The 19,756-nt window shown below is 47.5% G+C and overlaps 1 protein-coding gene across 5 annotated transcripts in view; it reads left to right on the top strand.

Annotated features, from left to right (window-relative positions):
- TAF8 (TATA-box binding protein associated factor 8) overlaps positions 1 to 19,756 on the top strand; it is a 72,131-nt gene that overhangs the window by 18,774 nt on the left and 33,601 nt on the right. The window contains exon 9 of one of the 5 annotated variants that reach the window (XM_064361048.1): positions 16,120 to 16,247. In XM_064361048.1, the coding sequence (XP_064217118.1) occupies positions 16,120 to 16,247 (128 nt within the window). Of the gene's footprint in view, positions 1 to 61; positions 4,537 to 16,119; positions 17,643 to 19,756 lie in introns of those variants that run through there. The other 4 variants (XM_012448649.3, XM_012448652.3, XM_012448651.2 and 1 more) reach the window with 4 other exon arrangements.

Genomic DNA, 19,756 nt, shown 5'->3' with positions numbered 1-19,756 from the left:
CCCTAGAAGGAGAGCAGACAGGCCCCCCACCAGGAGGCTCCATGGTTCCTCTTCTTTCTAGGTCCCTCTCCTGAGCTGAGAAGGAAACCTGGCTTGTACAGGGGCGCAAATTCCACCCCCCCTGGGGAGTTAAAGCCACTTGAGGGAAGAAGAGAGGATGACCTACCTCCTCACTGAGCCGAGGCTGCAGGGTGTGATCGGACATGATTTTCATGGCACACTGTCTGTTAAGATGACCTATTTTCACTGGATGTTTGGGTTGAGGAAGACATGAACAGAATAATGTGAATTTTTTTTTTGGAGATGGAGTTTCACTCTTGTCACCCAGGCTGGAGTGCAGTGGCACCATCTCAGCTCACTGTAGCCTCTGCCTCCCAGATTCAAGCAATTCTCCTGCCTCAGCCTCCTGAGTAGCTGGGATTACAGGCGTGCACCACCACACCCGGCTAATTTTTGTATTTTTAGTAGAGATGGGGTTTCACCATGTTAGCCAGGCTGGTCTTGACCTCTTGACCTCAAGTAATCCACCTGCCTTGGCCTCCCAAAGTGCTGAGATTACAGATGTGAGCCACCACATCTGGCTAATTTTTCTATTTTTAGAGAGATGGGATTTCGCTATGTTGGCCAGGCTGGTCTTGAACTCCTGACCTCAAGTGATTCACAGCCTTTGCCTCCCAAAGTGCTGGGATTACAGGGTGAGCCACCGCACCCAGCCAGAGACTTTCTCAATCAACCAAGCCATGCACTGGGGCATAGCAGCAGCCAGTGACTTCGTTCATTATCACAGGGTTTGATTTCTTTGAAACTCAGGAGACCAGGGAAAGTGATGGGAAAGAAAGGGCTCTTTGCTGCTGTGCTTATTATGAAGAAGACTGTTTGTCCAGCGTGTATTTCAGGATATCTGGATCCCATGTATTGACTCACAATTTGTGGCACCACTTTCTCATCCCAGAACTTCATTCTTGTTTCTCTCCTCATCTGGGCTCCAAGTGCTCCGTTGAGCTGATGGAAAGTGACTGTGCACGCCCTCAACGTGTTGGAATCAGGAGGCCCACACAGCACAGCTTTGATCCGGGGCCAGCAGGAATCAGGAGTCTTGAGCAGATTCGTCACTGTGAAGGAGAGCGACATGTCAGGGCTGCACCTATCCTCCGCTCAGCATTTGATGACAGCTCCCTTAAGCGGGCAGCACTCTACTCCTGAGAGAGTTACCATTTATTGCCCCTCTGAGGAATGTGTGCTTAGGAATTGCCAAGTGTTGCCCCTTCTGGAAGAAGAGATTTTTCTTTCACAAGAGCCTAGAGCATCAGCTGTATTATGCTGGGACTTGATAGAGGAGCCATGGGGTTTAAACAGTAGGAAAGAGGGCCAGGTGCCATGGCTCACGCCTCTGATCCCAGCACTTTGGGAGGCCGAGGCGGGTGGATCACAAGGTCAGGAGTTCGAGACCAACCTGGCCAACATAATGAAACCCCCCTCTCTACTAAAAATGCAAAAATTGGCCGGGTGTGGTAGCAGGTGCCTGTAATCCCAGCTACTTGAAAGGCTGAGTCTGGAGAATCACTTGAACCCAGGAGGCGGAGGTTGCGGTGAGCCAAGATCGTGCCACTGTACTCCAGCCTGGGCGACAGAGCAAGACTCCATTTCAAAAAAACAATAGGAGTAAAGTAAACAATAGGAAAGGGTTTGGTGGGGTGAGTAGGATGCTGAGGGCTGGGCCTCATCTTGTGTTCTGAAAGCTGAGAAACCTGGCTGGTTGCCTGGAAGACTGGTGGAGGGGCTGGAATGAGCCAAGCTAAGGGGTTCTCCAACAAGCAAGTCTGAGTTTATCCAACCGCTTTGTATTCCTGTGGGGAGAACAGCATCGTTCTTAATGTGCCTACAAACCAGAAAACACGTTTTTAAGGAAGATGCAAGGCATGCTAATACCCCTTCTGGTCGCCTAAGGAAGAGCTTTTAAAACTAAATCCTAGGAAGAAAAATGCAATGACACCTGGAAGTGAACACTGGATGAATAAGCCGATCCCCAAATTAGAATCCTTAGTCCATATTTAACTTCAGTATACCCCTTTGGCTTCCACAGTTCAACTCTTCTTTTTTTTTTTTTTATTAAGACAGGGTCTCACTGTGTTGCCCAGGCTGGAGTGCCGTGGCGCTGTCTTGGCTCACTGCAACTCCCACTTCCCAGGTTCAAGTAATTCTCTTGCCTCAGCCTCCAGACTAGCTAGATTACAGGTGCCTGCCACCAGGCCTGGCTAATTTTTTTTTTTTTTTTTTTTTTTTTTTTTTGTATTTTTGGTAGAGACGGGATTTTGCTGTGTTGCCTAGGCTGGTCTTGAACTCCTGGCCTCCAGTGATCTGCCCGCCTCGACTTCCCAAAGTGCTGAGATAATAGGCGTGAACCACAGTGCCCAGCCCATCTCTTAATCTTCCATTCCCTTGGCGAATTTGGAAACTTGAAACACTTGGGGACTTGACAGCAGGCTCCGTGTTCGTCTGGCCTCACTGTACTGTGTCATTTTGCCTAGGAGGAAAGAGCTGCTTGTCAGGAACTAAGGCGGGAGGACGTTAGTAAAAAAAAAAAAAAAAAATTGAATTCCCCAACTGGATTAAATAGGAGTTTTTCAGGTTGGTAGAACCTGAAACTCTCCTAGATCAAAGCAGTTAGACTGGCCTATGTGCGCTTCTCAGGGTTTGTGATTCAGTTCTTCGAGATTCTTGGCCTGATGAGTTGATAAACACAGCCCCACATTCATTCAAGCCATGGCCAATCCCAGCTTGCTCTTCTCACTGCTCTTGAGAGGTGTCGTCCCAGTCAGTGTTTCTGCAGTTTCCATTTGTTGTTTTTATCCAAAGTAAGCGCCTGTTGAGTGCAGTTGTGCTGAGTTATAGGCAGGGTTTGGAAAAGGGTTGCCATTTCTGCTGTTGAGATTTCAGAGGCTATACTCTTATAATTTTGTTCTGAGGGGAGACAGGGAAAGGATTAGACAACTTGAAACACTGACCTGCCTGTTGTATAAAAATGCATAATTCTCAATGTGTATTTATAAATTTTTATTTTTTATAACTTTGTGGGACTTCTTAGAGGCAAAAAGTAGTACACAAGCAGATTGAAGATGTGGTTTATGAAAATCTCAATAAATATTCATAATAAAAACTTCATAAATAAATAGAACTGTGAGCTTTGACCTTAATTTATGTTCAAAAGTTAACAGGAAGGTGGACAAATAAGTCAGGCTTAGCCCTTGTGTTGGCCTAAGCACACCTGGGAACTTAGTAAAACTTCTATTTTGGAAATTTTCAAACACAAAATTAGAGAGCAAACTATATGAACCCCTATATATTCCTCACCAAGCTTCTACACTTATCAACAAATTGTTGATTCTGTTTCATCTGTTTCTCCCACTTTCTGTCCTTTATTTTCTTTCCTCCTGGAGTTTTTTTGTTTGTTTGTTTGTTTGTTTATTTGTTTTGAGATGGAGTTTTGCTCTTGTTGCCCAGGCTGGTGTGCAATGGTACAGTCTCAGCTCACTGCAGCCTCCATCTCCTGGGTTCAAGCGATTCTTCTGCCTCAGCTTCCCAAGTAGCTGGGATTACAGGTGCCTGCCACCATGACCAGCTAAGTTTTTGTATTTTTAGTAGAGACAAGGTTTCACCATGTTGGCCAGACTGGTCTCCAACTCCTCACCTCTAGTGATCCACCTGCCTCGGCCTTCCAAAATGCCGGGATGGCAGGCGCAAGCCACCATCCTTGGCTCTTACGGAGTATTTTTAAATGCAAACCCGGACCTGTGTCATTTAATCTGCAAATGTATCTGTAGGTATCGCTGATTGATTTTTAAATTTTAATTTTGGAATACTTATAGATTCACATGATGTTGTAAAAAATCTTCAGAGAGATCCTATGTACCCATCGCCCACTTTCTCCCTGTGGTAGCATCTTGCGTAACTGTAGTGCAATATCAAAACCCTTGCATTCAGTTTCAATGTACAATTTGGATTGTATATTGGTACAATCCACAGAGCTTATTTAGGTTTCACCATGTGCACGTGTGTGTTTATCCTGTGCAGTTTCATCATGTAGATTTGTGTAACCACTACACGAATGGTGAAGGCACAGAAGCATTGCATCAGTACAGTTCTCCCTTGTGCTGTCTCTTCATAACCATATCCACCTCTCTGCCCTTCCCCATCTCTCCTGGCAGCCAGTACTCTGTTCTCCATCTCTAATGTTACTGAAAGAATGTTATAAATTGCCAGGCACGGTGGCTCACGCCTGTAATCCCAGCACTTTGGGAGGCTGAGGTGGGTGGATCACAAGATCAGGAGATCCAGACCTTCCTGGCTAACATGGTGAAACCCTGTCTCTACTAAAATACAAAAAATTAGCTGGGCGTGGTGGCACGTGCCTATAGTCCCAGCTACTTGGGAGACGGAGGCAGGAGAATCGCTTGAACCCAGGAGACAGAGGTTGCAGTGAGCCGAGATCGTGCCACTGTACTCCAGTCTGGGCAACGGAGTTAGACTTAATCTAAAAAAAAAAAAAAAAAAAAAAAAATTGCATGGTCTCAGTTTTACTAAAAAAAGAAAAAAAATGTTATAAGTTGAATCATAAAGTATGTGACTTTTTGTTTTATTTTTGAGATGGAGTCTTGCTCTGTTGCCCAGGCTGGAGTGCAGTGAGACAATCCTGGCTCACTGCAACCTCCGCCTCCTGGGTTCAAGCAGTTCTCCTGCCTCAGCCTCTCAAGTAGCTGGGATTATGAGTATATGCCACCATTCCCAGCTAATTTTTGTATTTTTAGTAGAGATGGGGTTTCATCAGTTTGGCCAGGCTGGTCTCGAACTCCTGACCTCAAGTGATCCGCCCACCTCGGCCTCCCAAAGTGCTGGGATTGCAGGTGTGAGCCACAGCGCCCGGCCAAATATGTGACATTTTGATATTGACTTTTTCAGTTCTGCATAATTCACCTGAGGTCCATCTAGGTGGTTGTGTGTATCGATAGTTCCTTTCTTTTTATTGCTGAGTAGCATGAATGCACCATAGTTTAACACAGTTTCTTTAACCATTCAAGCGTTGAGAGACATCTGGGCTATTTCCAGTTTGGAGCTACTATGCATAAAGCTGCTATAACACTTGTGTACAGGTTTTTTGTGTAAACAGGTTTTCATTTCTCTGCAATAAATGCCTAAGAATGGAATTGCTGGGTCCTATGGTAACTGCATGTTTAATTTTATAAGCAACTGACAAAACTATTTTTCAGAGCGTACAATTTTTTTTTCTTGAGACAGTCTTGCTCTGTGGCCCAACCTGGAGTGCAGTGGTTTGATCTCAGCTCACTGCAGCCTTCACCTCCCAGTTCAAGTGATTTACTGCCCCAACCTCCCGAGTAGCTGGGACTACAGGTGCATACCACCACACCCGGCTAATTTTTATATTTTTAGTAGAAGCAGGGTTTCTCCATGTTGTCCAGGGTGGTCTTGAGCTCCTGACCTCAAATGATCTACCCACCTCAACCTCCCAAAATGATGGGATTCCAGGTGTGAGCCACCGTGCCCAGCTGGCTGTACCATTTTTTATTCTTGCTAGCAATGTGTGAGTGATCCAGTGTCTCTACAGCCTCACAAGTATTCAGTATTATTTGTTATTTTAGCCTTCCGATAGGTGTGTTGTAATATCTTATTGTTATATTAATTTGCACTTCCTTAGCTTCTAAAGATGTTCAACATCTCCATGGTATTTATTTGCTATCTGAATATCCTCTTTGGTGCAATGCCTGTATATGTCTTTTGCCCATTTTGTAATTGGATTGTTTTGAGATTTCTTTATGCATTCTAGATATAAGAACTTGGTTGGGCCGGGCGCGGTGGCTCACCCCTGTAACCCAGCGCTTTGGGAGGCCGAGGCAAGCGGATCACGAGGTCAGGAGTTCGAGACCAGTCTGACCAACATGGTGAAACCCTGGCTCTACTAAAAATACAAAACATTAGCCAGGTGTGGTGGCAGGGGCCTGTAATACCAGCCACTCGGGAGGCTGAGGTAGGAGAATGACTTGAACCTGGGAGGCGGAGGTTGCAGTGAGCTGAGATTGCGCCATCACACTCCAGCTTGGGCCACAAGAGCAAGACTCTGTCGCAAAAAGAAAAAAGAACTTGGTTGGATATGTAGCTGGCATATATTTTCTCCCACTGTGTAGCTTGTCTTTGGATCCTCTTTACAGGATCTTCTGCAGAGCGAAAGTTTTAAATTTTGATGAAGTCCAGTTTACCAGGTTTTCTTTTTACGGACTGTGTCTTTGGTGTCAAATATAAAAACTCTTCACCAAGCCTTTGGGGTCCTGAAGATTTTCTTCTATAATTTTCCCTGGAAGTTTTATAGATATGTTTTGCATTTTAGTCCTTGATCTGTTTTAATTTTTATATAAGGCATGAGATTTAGATCAAGTTCATTATTTCACTTGTAGATGTCCAATTGATCTAGCACGATTTTTTTTTTTTTTTTTTTTTGAGACAGGGTCTCACTTTATCTCCCAGGCTGGATTGCAGTGGTGTGATCATGGCTCACTGCAGCCTTGACCCCCAGGGCTCAAGTGATCCTCTCACTTCAGCCCCCTGAGTAGCTGGGACTACAGGTGTGTACCACCATGCCTGGCTAATTTTAAAAAATATTTTTTTGTAGAGATGGGGTCTCATTACATTGCCTAGGCTGGTCTCAAACTCTTGGGCTTAAGCAATCCTCCTACCTTTGACCTCCCAAAGTGCTGGGATTACAGGCATGAGCAACTGCCCCTGGCCTGATCCAGCACCATTTTGAAGAGCTGCTCTTCCTCTGTTGAATTACTCTTGTACCTTTATCAAAAATCGGTTGCTCATATTTGTCTGTTGATAGACCTTGTTTTTTTAAATATTACCACCATGTCATTATCACACTTAACAAACAGAAATTTCATAATATCCCCTAGCACCCAGTTCATACTCAAATTTTTCCATTTGTCTCAGCATGTTTTTTTTTTTAATGGTTGACTTATTTGAATCAGATCAAAATAAATCCACACTTTGCACTCAGTTTTCAAGTCTCTTAACTATGCCACAGTCCCTGGGTCCGTATTATGAGCGGCAGCCTGGCCATTCCCCTTCCCTGACCTGCCCCTCTACATCACAGCCCCAGTTCTGGCTTTGGAGTGAGGATGCCTGGCAAGCCTCTTTCCTCTGTTTCTGACCAGGAGGCAGTTAAATGGTGATTGGCAGAGTTATTCTGAGAAACCAGTAGCAACACTGGCTGGCTTTCAGGGAAACAAATGTGAAAGATGTACCTGAGCGGGGCCAGGCATGGTGGCTAATGCCTGTAACCCCTGCACTTTGGGAGGCTGAGGCCGGTGGATCACGAGGTCAGGAGTTCAAGACCAGCCTGGCCAAGATGGTGAAATCCTGTCTGTACTCAAAATACAAAAAGTAGCCGGGCCTGGTGTCAGGTGCCTGTAATCCCAGCTACTCGGGAGGCTGTGGCAGAGAATTGCTTGAACCCGGGAGGCGGAGGTTGCAGTAGGCTGAGATTGCACCACTGCACTCTAGCCTGGGTGACAGAGTGAGACTCTGTCCCAAAAAAAAAAAAAAAAAAAAAAAAAGGCTGGGCACGGTGGCTCACGCCTATAATCCCAGCACTTTGGGAGGCCAAGGCGGGTGGATCACGAGATCAAGAGATCGTGACCATCCTGGTCAACATGGTGAAACCCTATCGCTACTAAAAACACAAAAATTAGCTGGGCATGGTGGTGCATACCTGTAGTCCCAGCTACTTGGGAGGCTGAGGCAGGAGAATTGCTTGAACCCAGGAGGTGGAGGTTGCGGTGAGCCGAGATTGCGCCATTGCACTCTAGCCTGGGTAACAAGAGCAAAACTCCGTCTCAGAAAAAGAAGGAGTAGCTGAGCTTTGTTTCTCTGGCATCTCGAAGTCACTCTACTTCAAGAAGTGTGATCATCCAGTGTGGATCTGGGGCAAATCACTAAACTTCCAAATCAGTTTCTACAGAACAGCATCATTAGGATACCTTGTCAAGAGGATTTCATGGAATGTCTTTATCATTAAAGTAGGCTGGGCGCAGTGGCTCACCCCTGTAATCCCAGCACTTTGAGAGGCCAAGGAGGGTGGATCACGAGGTCAGGAAATTGAGACTATCCTGGCTAACATGGTGAAACCCCGTCTCTACTAAAAATACAAAAATTAGCCAGGCGTGGTGGCACGCACTAGTAGTCCCAGCTACTTGCGAGGCTGAGGCAGGAGAATCGCTTGAACACGGGAGGCGGAGGTTGCAGTGAGCCGAGATCACACTACTGCACTCCAGCCTGGGTGACAGAGCAAGACTTCATCTCAAAATAAATAAATAAATAAAATAAAATATGACCATGCTTTATACATGAGTGTTATTCCACACCAGACCTTTCTTTTCTATATGTTGCTTTTAAAATTACAAAAGCTTGCTTGCCTCATGACAATATGAAAAAAAAATTTATAAAAGCTAATACTAATTGAGAACTTAACTCTTGCCAGTCACTGTTCTAAGTGTTTTACACATATGCACTCATTTGATCATTGCAATCACCCTGAAAGCAAATGTGTTTACCATTCCCTTTTGCAGTTGAGGACATGGAGGCCTGGAGAGGTCAATAACTTAAGTCAGCCCACCCGGCTGCTAAGTAGCTCAGCTGCAGTCTGCACCCAGGCATTCAGCTCCAGAGCTGATTGGCACTGTTGCCTTGCAACTGTTGGTGTTCTGAGGCTCAGAGGCTCAGTGGCACTGAGCACTGCTGTGTGCAAGGCGATTCCCACCACACACCTGCGCACTCAACGGGCCTGTGGGTGGGAGGAAAAGGGAGCTAGAAATGGAACCAGTTGAGGGCTGATGTGAGGCAGGCAGAGGCCGCTGATCACAACTCATGTTCATTCCTTGAAGAAGTAGATAGAAAAAGACTTCCGTGAAGGATTTTTTTGTTGTTTTATTTTGTTTTGTTTTTTGAGATGGAGTTTCGCTCTTGTTGCCCAGGCTGGAGTGCAATGGCGCAATCTCGGCTCACCACAACCTCCGCCTTCCGGGTTCAAGTGTTTCTTCTCCCTCAGTCTCCGAGTGGCTGGGATTGCAGGCGCCCGGCTAATTTTGTATTTTTAGTAGAGACGGGGTTTCTCCACGTTGGTCTCGAATTCTCGACCTCAGGTGATCCACCCGCCTCAGCCTCCCAAAGTGCTGGGATTACAAAACTCACCTGGCAGTTTTTTTTGTTTTTTGTTTTTTAAGAGAGACAGGATCTTGCTGGAGTGCAGTGACACTGTCATAACTCCCAGTAACCTGGAACTCCTGGGCTCAAGGGATCCTCCCACCTGACACGGCACCATGCCCAGCTAATTTTAAATTTTTTGTAGGGACGGGATCTCCCTAGGTAGCCAGGCTGGTCTTTAACTCCTGGCCTCAAGGGATCCTACCGCCTCAGCCTGCCGGAGTGCTGGGATCACAGTTATGAGCCACTTTGCCCAGCCTTATGAACGGTTTTGACCTGTTTATAAATGATGGCTTTCTAACAGTGTCAAGGAGACTAAGGATTTCCTGGTAGGTGAAAAGTGTGGATCTTGTCAAGAGAGATGCCAGTTACCTCTCACTACCCCTGGGACCTCTAGCAGAGATAAGCTGAGCAACTTTTGGTCCGATCTAAGGTGGCATTTCTGCTGGATTAAATCTTGCATTCCCATATGAGTTAGGCTGTCCTAACAAAAAATCCTCAAAATCGAGTGGCTTAAGTCAGAGAGGCTTATGGCTTCTGAGAAAGCTGGGTGAGTGGTCCAGGCTGGGTGGGTGAGTTGGTGGCATCAAGGCCCCTTCTGCCTCTTGGCTGCTCTGTTGCTTTGGGTGCTGCTTACATGATAAAGTATGGTGGCCACTCCATCTGCTGGGCCCACATTCCAGCCTTCAGGGAGAGGGGAGGTGTGTGAAGTCAAGCTTTCACCTTCCTCCTAGGCAGGACCTGGAAGCTGCACCGTCCTAGTGATACGGCCCCACCTAGCTGCAAGAGAATCAAGGAAATGTGATCTTTACCTGGATGTCTCTGTCTAGGTAAAATTTGGGAGCTTTGTCAACCATGGGGAGAAGGAAAGAGTGGATTTGTCGGACAGTTGGCAGTCTCTGCCATAAATGAGGTTAGACCGTGTGTGCCCAGGAATGTTTCGTTGGGACAGGCAGCAAGCCCTCTACTAACGATGCACCCCCTGCCTTGCACCATCAGCTCTCCCAGCCCACGCCGGAGGCCAGCAGGCAGGTGCTTCTCCAAGATGGGGGCTCTCAGTGGGCTCCAGGCTGCTAGATTTGTTCCTGGTATATGACTGTGCTGGCTGCTCCTTCCTTCTTCCACATCGTTCCTTTGACTTCCATGACACTGCCCCACTTTCCTTGTTATTCTTGGCCTTTCTTTCCTGGCTCTTCCCTCCAGTCCTCTCAGCCATGGATGGTCCCAAACACTCGCCCTCTGTGTATGCATGGAGACAGCTCATCTGCTTCTCCACCTCCAGAGTCATAGCCAGAGTTCAGGCAATTCTTCTGCCTTAGCCTCCTGAGTAGCTGGGATTACAGGTACACAATGCCACACCCGGCTAATTTTTGTAGTTTTAATAGAGACGGGGTTTCCCCATGTTGGCCAGGCTGGCCTCAAGCTCTTGACCTCAAGTGATTAAGCATCACCTCTCCAGGACGCGTTGGCAACCAGCTGTCTGGTTATACTTTCATTTCAACATGGCCAGAGTCAATCTCCCTTTCCCCCAAACCCACTTCCACTTCACAGCCTTCCCACTTCAGCCAGAGGTTAGGAATAGTGAGGATAACGGCAGCCAACTCTCGAGTGCTTTCCTTGGGCTGGGACCTCAGGCTGGACAGCATGATCTCATTTTCCCAGTCCCCCACCCAGTCGCCTGGACTGAGACACTTAATGTCTTCCTCCTTGTTCATCTGTATCCAGTCAGTCACTGAACTGTGCCCCCTCTTTCTTCCTGGCCAGCCTGATGCTGCCTCCCCGGATGGCTGAGCAGGTACCCTGCTCTTTCCCAGCCGCCAGCCCTGCCAGGGTCGTCTTCTCACAGCCCCTGCTTTGTCTTCTCTCCCCTGCCGTAGAACTTGCAGGTCCTCCTTCCTGCTTTTCACTCCAAATCCAAGTGGCCCAACCGGGCTTCTGAGGTCTTCTGCCAATTCATTGTTTCTTTTGGATAATTCATTTTTCTTTTCATTTATTAAATATCAAGTCTGGTTCAGGCATGGTGGCTCACGCTTGTAATCCCAGCACTTTGGGAGGCCAAGACAGGCGGGTTGCTTGAGGTCAGGAGTTCTAGACCAGCCTGGCCAAGATGGTGAAACCCCATCTCTACTAAAAATTCAAAAAATTAACTGGGCATGATGGCGCCTATAGTCCTAGCTACTTAGGTAGCTGAAGCAGGAGAATCACTTGAACCTGAGAGGCAGAGGTTGCAGTGAACCAAGATCATGCCATAGCACTCCAGCCTGGGCAATAGAGTGAGACTCCATCTCAAAATAATAATAATTAATAAATATCAACCTATCAATCTGGGCATGTCAGGCACTGTGCCAACTCTGAAGATACCATGGTGAACAAGGCAGTTGTGGGCCCTGCCTACAGAGAATGCATTCCAGTGGGAAGACATACAAAGAAAACAAATCCCAAATTATAGCAGACAGTGGAGGAGTGCTAAGAAGGACATAAGCAAGGGTCTTCATGCCCCAAGGGGAGGCCATTCTCATCACTGCAGTATCCCCTGCCTTTGTTAGAGCCCTTCCTCCCCATCACCTCCTAAAACCTTGCCTGTCTTCCAGCCTCTGTACTCTCTCTCCAGATTACATTGATCCTCCCCTTTGCAGTCACTCATTAAACAAATTTTTTTTTTTTTTGAGACGGACTTTTGCTCTTGTCCCCCAGGCTGGAATACAGTGGCGTGATCTCGGCTCACCACAAACTCCACCTCCTGGGTTCAAGCAATTCTCCTGCTTCAGCCTCCCAAGTAGCCATGATTATAGGTGCGAGCCACCACACCCAGCTAACTTTTTGTATTTTTAGTAGAGACGCGGTTTCTTCGTGTTGGTCAGGCTGGTCTTGAACTCCACTGCCTTGGCCTCCCAAAGTGCTGGGTTTACAGGCATGAGCCACTGTGCCCTGCTGTTTTTTTTTTGAGACAGAGTCATTCTGTCACCTAGGCTGCAGTGCAGTGGCACAATCTCTGCTCACTGCATCCTCCACCTTTCATGCCTCTCAAGTTCATGAGATTCTTCTGCGTCAGCCTCTGAGTAGCTGGGATTGGAGGTGTGTACCACCAGGCCCGGCTAATTTTTGTATTTTTTTTTCTCTGTTTGAGATGGAGTCTCGCTCTTTCACCAGGATGGAGTGCAGTGGTGCGATCTCGGCTCACTGAAACCTCTGCCTCCCAGGTTCAAGCAATTCTCCTGCTTCAGTCTCCTGAGTAGCTGGGATTACTGGCGTGCACCACCATACCCAGCTAATTTTTGTATTTTTAGTAGAGATGGGGTTTCGCCATATTGGTCAGGCTGGTCTTGAACTCCTTACCTCGTGAGCCTCCCGCCTCAGCCTCCCAAAGTGCTGGGATTACAGGCATCAGCCATCGTATCTCGCCTAATTTTTGTATTTTTAATAGAGATGGGGTTTCCCCATGTTGGCCAGGCTGGCATCATCAAACTTCTGACCTCAAGCGATCTACCTGTCTCAGCCTCCCAAAGTGTTGGGATTACAGGCGTGAGCCGGCTCTAACAAACACTTACTGAGCTTCTGCTACACACAGTGCTGATACAGATGTTGGGATATGGTGGCAACTATAACAAGGTTTCCCCTTCTGTGAGTTCCTGGGCTAGCTGGGGCAGACAGCTCACCAACAGCAGACCTGTCATGTCAGGTGGTGAGTTTAGGGTCCTGGAAGGAAAGTGACAGTGTACCTGGGTTGGATGTTTGAGGACGGTTTAATCAAGGGAGTACTTCCAAAGGTGTAGGCAAGGTCCAGAGGAAGCCCAAGGGTTCGTGTAGCACCTGGTCTGGGAACGGAGAAGAGGAGGGGCCGCTAGAACCTGGGGAGAGGCCCATGGGAGAGGCTTCTGCAAGAGCAGAGGCCTTAGGTCCAGGAGCATGGCCAGCACGCAGAGCCCTGCAGGGAGGGAACCAACTCGGGAAATCAGAACCCACACCTCACTCTCCTTCCCTCCTCCCACACTGTCTTACCTGCTCTCTGCTTGGGGTGGGGGGACTGCTGATGTGGGCTACCAGCGCCAGCCTGCCAGGGCCTAGGAGGGTGCATCTGGAGGGGGCGGATGAAAGGAGTGATTGCTACACAGTAGGGCAGCGGGGAAAGGAGCAGTCGCTGCAGGGGTTGCTGTTTTGGGAGGGGTGGGAAGGAAAATTCTCTTTGAGCAGAGCCCTGAATGCATTGAGGAGCCTGCTACGTGGAGAAGTGTTCCAGGGAAACGGGAGAGCAGGCGCACTGCTCTGAGGCAGGAGTGCGTGACCTCACCACAGGAGGCTGAGTGTCTGGAGCGGAAGGAGCAGGAGGAATGGGGCAGGGGGTCGGGGAGGAGCCGGGGCTGCACATGCAAAGCCTCACGGGCCTGCTGTTATTCAGATGGATAGCAAGGGAGTGACGGGAGCTGACCTAGGATCTTTCTGGCTGGAGCAGGTATGGGGGACACTATTTCTGTTACCATCAGGTCCACAGAGTTTGGCATTTGCCAAGCACGGTTCAGTAAGGGGACAGTTAGCCACCCTAAGACCGGAGGCGGTGGGGGGGTTAGTCCTGGCCCCAAGAATGACGGCCAGCCTGTCAGCAAGGCCATGTGTGACTCCTCACCTGAGCCGGTACCGAATGAGAGGGAGGAAATATAAACCTGCAGGTGACTCCCTTCCTCCCAGGGAGTTAGCAGTGTAGTCAGGGAGACAAGCAAACACACAGGAAGACAGAGAACAACTGTTATTAGAAGGTTGGACTTTAGGATTTAAGGGCTGAGGCTGGGCACGGTGGCTCACGCCTGTAATCCCAGCACTTTGGGAGACCGAGGCAGGCGGATCACAAGGTCAGGAGTTCGAGACCAGCCTGACCAACATAGTGAAACTCCGTCTCTACTAAAAATACAAAAAAATTTGCTGGGTGTGGTGGCAGCACCTGTAATCTCAGCTACTCTGGAGGCTAAAGGAGGAGAATCGCTTGAACCTAGAGGTTGCAGTGAGCTGAGATCGCGCCACTGCACTCCAGCCCGGGTGACAGTGCAAGATGCCATCTCAAAAAAAAAAAAAGGATTTGAGGACTGAAGCCTCTGCCAAGTTCTGAATGGGGTGGGGTTAGCAAGTGAAGCTTCAGGAAGAGGTGAGTAAGGAGCGGGAGGGCCGAGATGGCCTGGGGAAGATGGGAGGGAGGTGATGGGGGTGTTGTCTCACCCAGCCTTTGAGGACTCAGCCACTGAACTGGGGTGTCTGGGGTGCCCCAGCACAGCTCCTGAGGCTCCCGAGTCCCTCTTGTAACATCTCTTTTGAGGCTGGTGTGGTGTCGGCTGAAACCAGCCTTCTCCCTTGTAAAGGCAGCAGAGGCTGTCTCAGTGGCATTGGCCCTCAGGTTGTCCCTCCCCCTAGGCAGGGTCAGTTTGGGGATGCCAGCTCTGAATCAGGGGTGTCCCAGGAAGGGGTCCCTGGAACTGGTGGGTCCTCCTGTAGGTTTCTCTGGGGGGCCTTTCCTATCATGGTCATCTGGGGTCCAGGGTTGGAAAAGGCCCCGCCTCAGCTCCTTTACCCAGAGAGTTCTTGATGATCTTCATAGGCTTTTAAATAGACAATCAGTGTATAGCGATAAAAAAGATTGGAATTATGTCCTTGACAGCAACATGGATGGAACCAGAGGCCATAATCCTAAGCAAAAGGGAGGGAGGGCCTCGGCTGAAAACCTACATATTAGGTACTATGCTCACTACCTGGGTTTAATATGCCAGTGTAGCCAGCCTGCACATGTATCCCCCATATCTAAAATAAAATTTGTAAAAAGCAAGATTGATATGCAAAGATGTGCATCACAGCTTTATTTATAATAGCAAAAGCCTAGAAAGCAGCTAAATGTCCAGCAATGGAGAATTATTTGTTTTTTGGGTTTGTTGTTTTGTTTTTTTGAGACGGAGTCTTACTCTGTCACCCAGGCTGGAATGCAGTGGGACCATCTCGGCTCACTGCAACCCCCCGTCTCCCGGGTTCAAGCAATTCTCCTGCCTCAGCATCCCGAGTAGCTGGAATTACAGATGCCTGCCACCACACCCGGCAAATTTTTGTATTTTTAGTAGAGATGGGGTTTCACCATGTTGGCTAGACTGGTCTTGAACTCCTGACCCCAAGTGATCCATTTGCCTTGGCCTCCCAAAGTGCTGGGATTACAAGTGTCAGCTACCACGTCCAACCCCCAGCAATGGAAAATTATTAATAAACTATTATATATCCGTAAGTTTCAATAATGTGGAACCATTAAAAATTATGTTTTGGAAGAGTACTTGATGAAATGGAAAAATGTCAATTATATATTAAATGAAAATATCAGGATGCAAAAATAATGTATATACTATGATTAAAATTATATATTGTACATAAATTCATATATTAAATAAATAATAAACCAATGGTGAGGGCCTTCAGGGACTCTTAGAAGTAGCTTTGTGGGTACAAGAAGAACCCTCTGAGCCTTGTCAGTTTTTGCCATAAAGAAAGAGCCCTGGGGCCACACATTCTATTTCTCTTTTTTTTTTTTTTTTTTTTGAGACAGAGTCGCTCTGTCACCCAGGCTGGAGTGCAATAGTGCAGTCTCACCTCACTGCAACCTCCATCTCCTGGGTTCAAGAGATTCTCCTGCCTCAGCCTCCTAAGTAGCTGGGATGACAGGCTCCCGCCACCAAGCCCGGCTAATTTTTGTATTTTTAGTAGAGACGGGATTTCATCACTTTGGCCAGGCTGGCACATATTCTGTTTCTTTTGAACTTTATTATGCATTCATTTACAAGTTTTCCTCAGCTATTGATAGTGAGTTTCTCATTCTTCTGTTTTACTCAGGTGCATACTGAAAAACATTCTTAATTCTCCCAACATCAACTGCCAGTGCCCAGGTGCAAGTGGGGGTACAGCTGGCCCCAGAGTAAAGCTTTGCCATGGACCCTCGCGCTCCTGGAAACAAATTCAAGGTATGTTTCCTCCTCTTGGAGCTTGTGGGTTACCTTATCTTCATTTGATTACTAGCTTTTCTTTTTTTCCTTTATTAAAAAGCTATTTAATTTTGAACAGATAATATATGTCTACAGCATAAAATTTAAAAGAGAAAAAGATCTAAATGATAACAAAATACCTTCCTCCTCCCCTGTTTCCCAGAAGCTCAGACCTCATTCCTGGCAGCTACTATTGTGTTACTGTTAATATGACCTCATGTGTTCTTCCAGAAATATTCTGTGCATCAAATACAATACTTGTATGTATTTTCTCCCTGTTTTCCACAATGGCAGAGACTGTAGAAACTACCCGTGCTTTTTTTTCCCACTTCTCTGTGTATTTTTTGGTGGCGTTCCATGTCAATAATACAGCGTCTCTGTTCCGTGGCTGCAAGGTTGCTGTATACTCCAACCATAACGGATTTCCCAGTCCTCAGCTGATGGGCGTTTAGGTAGTTTCCAGCCCTCTGTTCTTTCAAGCATTGATGCAACGAGCAGCTTTCTGCCTGTGCCCTTTTGTTATGGGTGTCCACTCAATGTGGACAGATGTCGCCCAGGTCTCAAATGTGTGCCAGTTGGCACTCCTGCATGAGCGCTGTCTTCTTGCACCTCAGTGTAGAACTTCTTGAACGTTGCTAGTCTGATAGGAAGAAAGACGTGTCTTATTGCGGTTTTATTTGAGTTGAGTTGAATGGTTTTTTTGTTTGTTTGTTTTCCCGATTCCTTCTGTTGTAAAAAACAAGTGTGTGTTATCGGCTGGAACCAGGAACATAGTCACTGTTCTGTGTGATGATGCCCGACAGAGGAGCACCCAGGGACTCCGCCATCACAGAGGAGGGAGCACAAACTCTTTCTGGGCTGGGGCTTCAGGAGGATTATCCCAGGGATGGTGACATTTAAGCTGAACTTTGACCAAGTCAAGCAAAGGAAGGAAGGACATTCTAGGCAGAGTGAACACAGGACACAGGATACAAGGGAGTGGCAAGGGCAGAGTGTGGCAGTGAAGGTTGAAAATAGACCTCGTTGGTCTCACCGAGGAGTTTCCATTTTGATCCCATAGGGAGTCAGAAGTGCAGAGGAGAAAATATGATGTATGTGGAAGAAATTCATTTGCTGAGCACTTCCTATATGCCAGGCACAGTGCTAAGCACTTCACATAGGTTAAAGGTCATCCTCATGATATCCTAGTGAGGTAGGGAAAATGATTATCCCCACTTACACATAAATCAACTTATTTATTTAATTTATTTTTTGGGGGGATGGAGTCTTGCTCTGTCACCCAGGCTGGAGTGCAGTGGTGGGATCTCAGCTCACCGCAACCTCCACCTCCTGGGTTCAAGTGATTCTCCTTCCTCAGCCTCCCAAGTAGCTGGGATTACAGGCACATGCCACTGCATCTGGCTGATTTTTGTATTTTTAGTAGAGATGGGGTTTCTCCATGTCGGCCAGGCTGGTCTCAAACTCCTGACTTCAGGTGATCCACCCACCTTGGCCTCCCAAAGTGCCAGGATTACAGTCATGAGCTACTGCGCCTGGCCTCATTTATTAATAGCAGTATTATTTTTGCTGTTTAACAGAATAGGAAACAGAGGCTTAGAAGCTAAGTAACTTGTGTGAGGTCACCAAGCCACTACATGGCATGACGCTGCTCTCTCCTAACCACATGTCTACCCATCGCATCTGGAGAGCAGCAGAGTGGGCTCTTTCCTTGGATGAGTGGAGGGGGTATTGCCTTTCTCCAGCCTAAAGGAGATAGAGACTCCCATAAAGAGCAAAGCTGTTCTGAGATTTCACGTCCCCTCGAAACATGCAACCGGTGATACCAGTTTCTGAAGCATCCTCTTGAGGTAGTCTGTGCATATCCAGCAAATACAGACACATTTTCCGTGTTTTTACACGAATGGTAGCATTCTGCGCACGCTCTTCCGCACTTGCTTCTTTCCCCACTTCCTACCTCTTGGAGGTCACTCCTGATACGGAAAGAACTTCCTCATTTGTTTTGGTGGCTGCAGAGTGTTCCATTGTATGTCTTATCTTAACTTATGACCAGTTTTTTTTTTGTTTGTTTGTTTTTTGTTTTTTGAGTCAGAGTTTCGCTCTTGTTACCCAGGCTGGAGTGCAATGGTGCGATCTTGGCTCACCACAACCTCTGCCTCCTGGGTTCAAGCAATTCTTCTGCCGCAGCCTCCCAAGTAGCTGGGACTACAGGCACGCGCCACCATGCCCAGCTAATTTTTGTATTTTTAGTTGAGACGAGGTTTCACCATGTTGACCAGGATGGTCTTGATCTCTTGACCTCGTGATCCACCCGCCTCGGCCTCCCAAAGTGCTGGGATTACAGGCGTGAGCCACCACGCCCAGTGACCAGTTTTCTATTTAGAGAAATTGAGACTATTTCCAGCAAACAATGCTGGCTGACAGGATGCTTCTTTGTTGGGATATCTGCAGGGCAACTTTCTGGAAGGAGAATTCCCAGCCTGTGTTTGTAGCTGCTATGGCCTGAATGTTTGTGTTCCCCCCACATTTATATGAAAATCCCCGAGGTGATAATGTTAGGAGGTGGGCCTCTAAGGAGGTAATTAGGTCATGAGGGTAGAGCCTTTGTGAGTGGGATTAGTGCCTCTAGGCCAGCCACAGTGTCTCACACCTGCAATCCCAATGCTTTGGGAGGCTGAGGCAGGAGGATCACTTGAGTTTAGGCATTTGAGACCAGCCTGGGTAACATGGTGAGACCTCTAATCTCCACAAAATTAAAAATGGGCCTGGCACGGTGGCTCACGCCTATAATCCCAGCACTTTGGGAGGCTGAGGCAGATGGATCACCTGAGGTCAGGAGTTCAGGATCAGGCTGGCCAACATGGCGAAACCCTGTCTCTACTCAAATACAAAAATGATAGTAATAATAATAATTAATTAGTTTAAGAGGCCCCAGAGGGCTGCCTTGCCCTTCCACCATATGAGGACACAGTGAGAAGGCGCCTTCTGTAAGTCAGAGAACAGGCCCTCACCAGATGCAGAATCTGCCTTGATCTGGGGCTTCCCAGCACTGTGAGAAATAAATTTCTGCTGGGCGTGGTGGCGCCTGTAGTCTCAGCCACTCGGGAGGCTGAAGTGGGAGGATCGCTTGAGCCCAGGAGTTCTGGGCTGTAGTGCGCTATGCGGATCGGGTGGCCACACTAAGTTCAGCCTCAATATGGACCATCAGGTTGCCTAAGGAGGGGCGAATCGGCCCAGGTCGGAAATGGCGCAGGTCAAAACTTCCGTGATCAGTAGTGGGATTGCACCTGTGAATAGCCACTGCACTCCAGCCTGAGCGACATAGCGAGACCCCGTCTATAAAAAAAAAAAAAAAAAAAAAAAAAAAACAAAGAGAGAGAAATAAATTTCCGCTATTCATAAGCCACCTGGTTTCTAGTACTTTGTTAGAGCCAACTAGGACAGCAGCTATTGCCAAATGCTCTCCACAGAGGTTGTGCCAATGTTACCTT

This window comes from Aotus nancymaae, unplaced genomic scaffold (genome assembly GCF_030222135.1).
Source record: "Aotus nancymaae isolate 86718 unplaced genomic scaffold, 86718_ANA_hifiasm-v0.15.2.pri h1tg000040l, whole genome shotgun sequence".
NCBI lineage: Eukaryota > Metazoa > Chordata > Mammalia > Primates > Aotidae > Aotus > Aotus nancymaae.
This window is presented reverse-complemented; position numbering and strand designations above follow the sequence as displayed.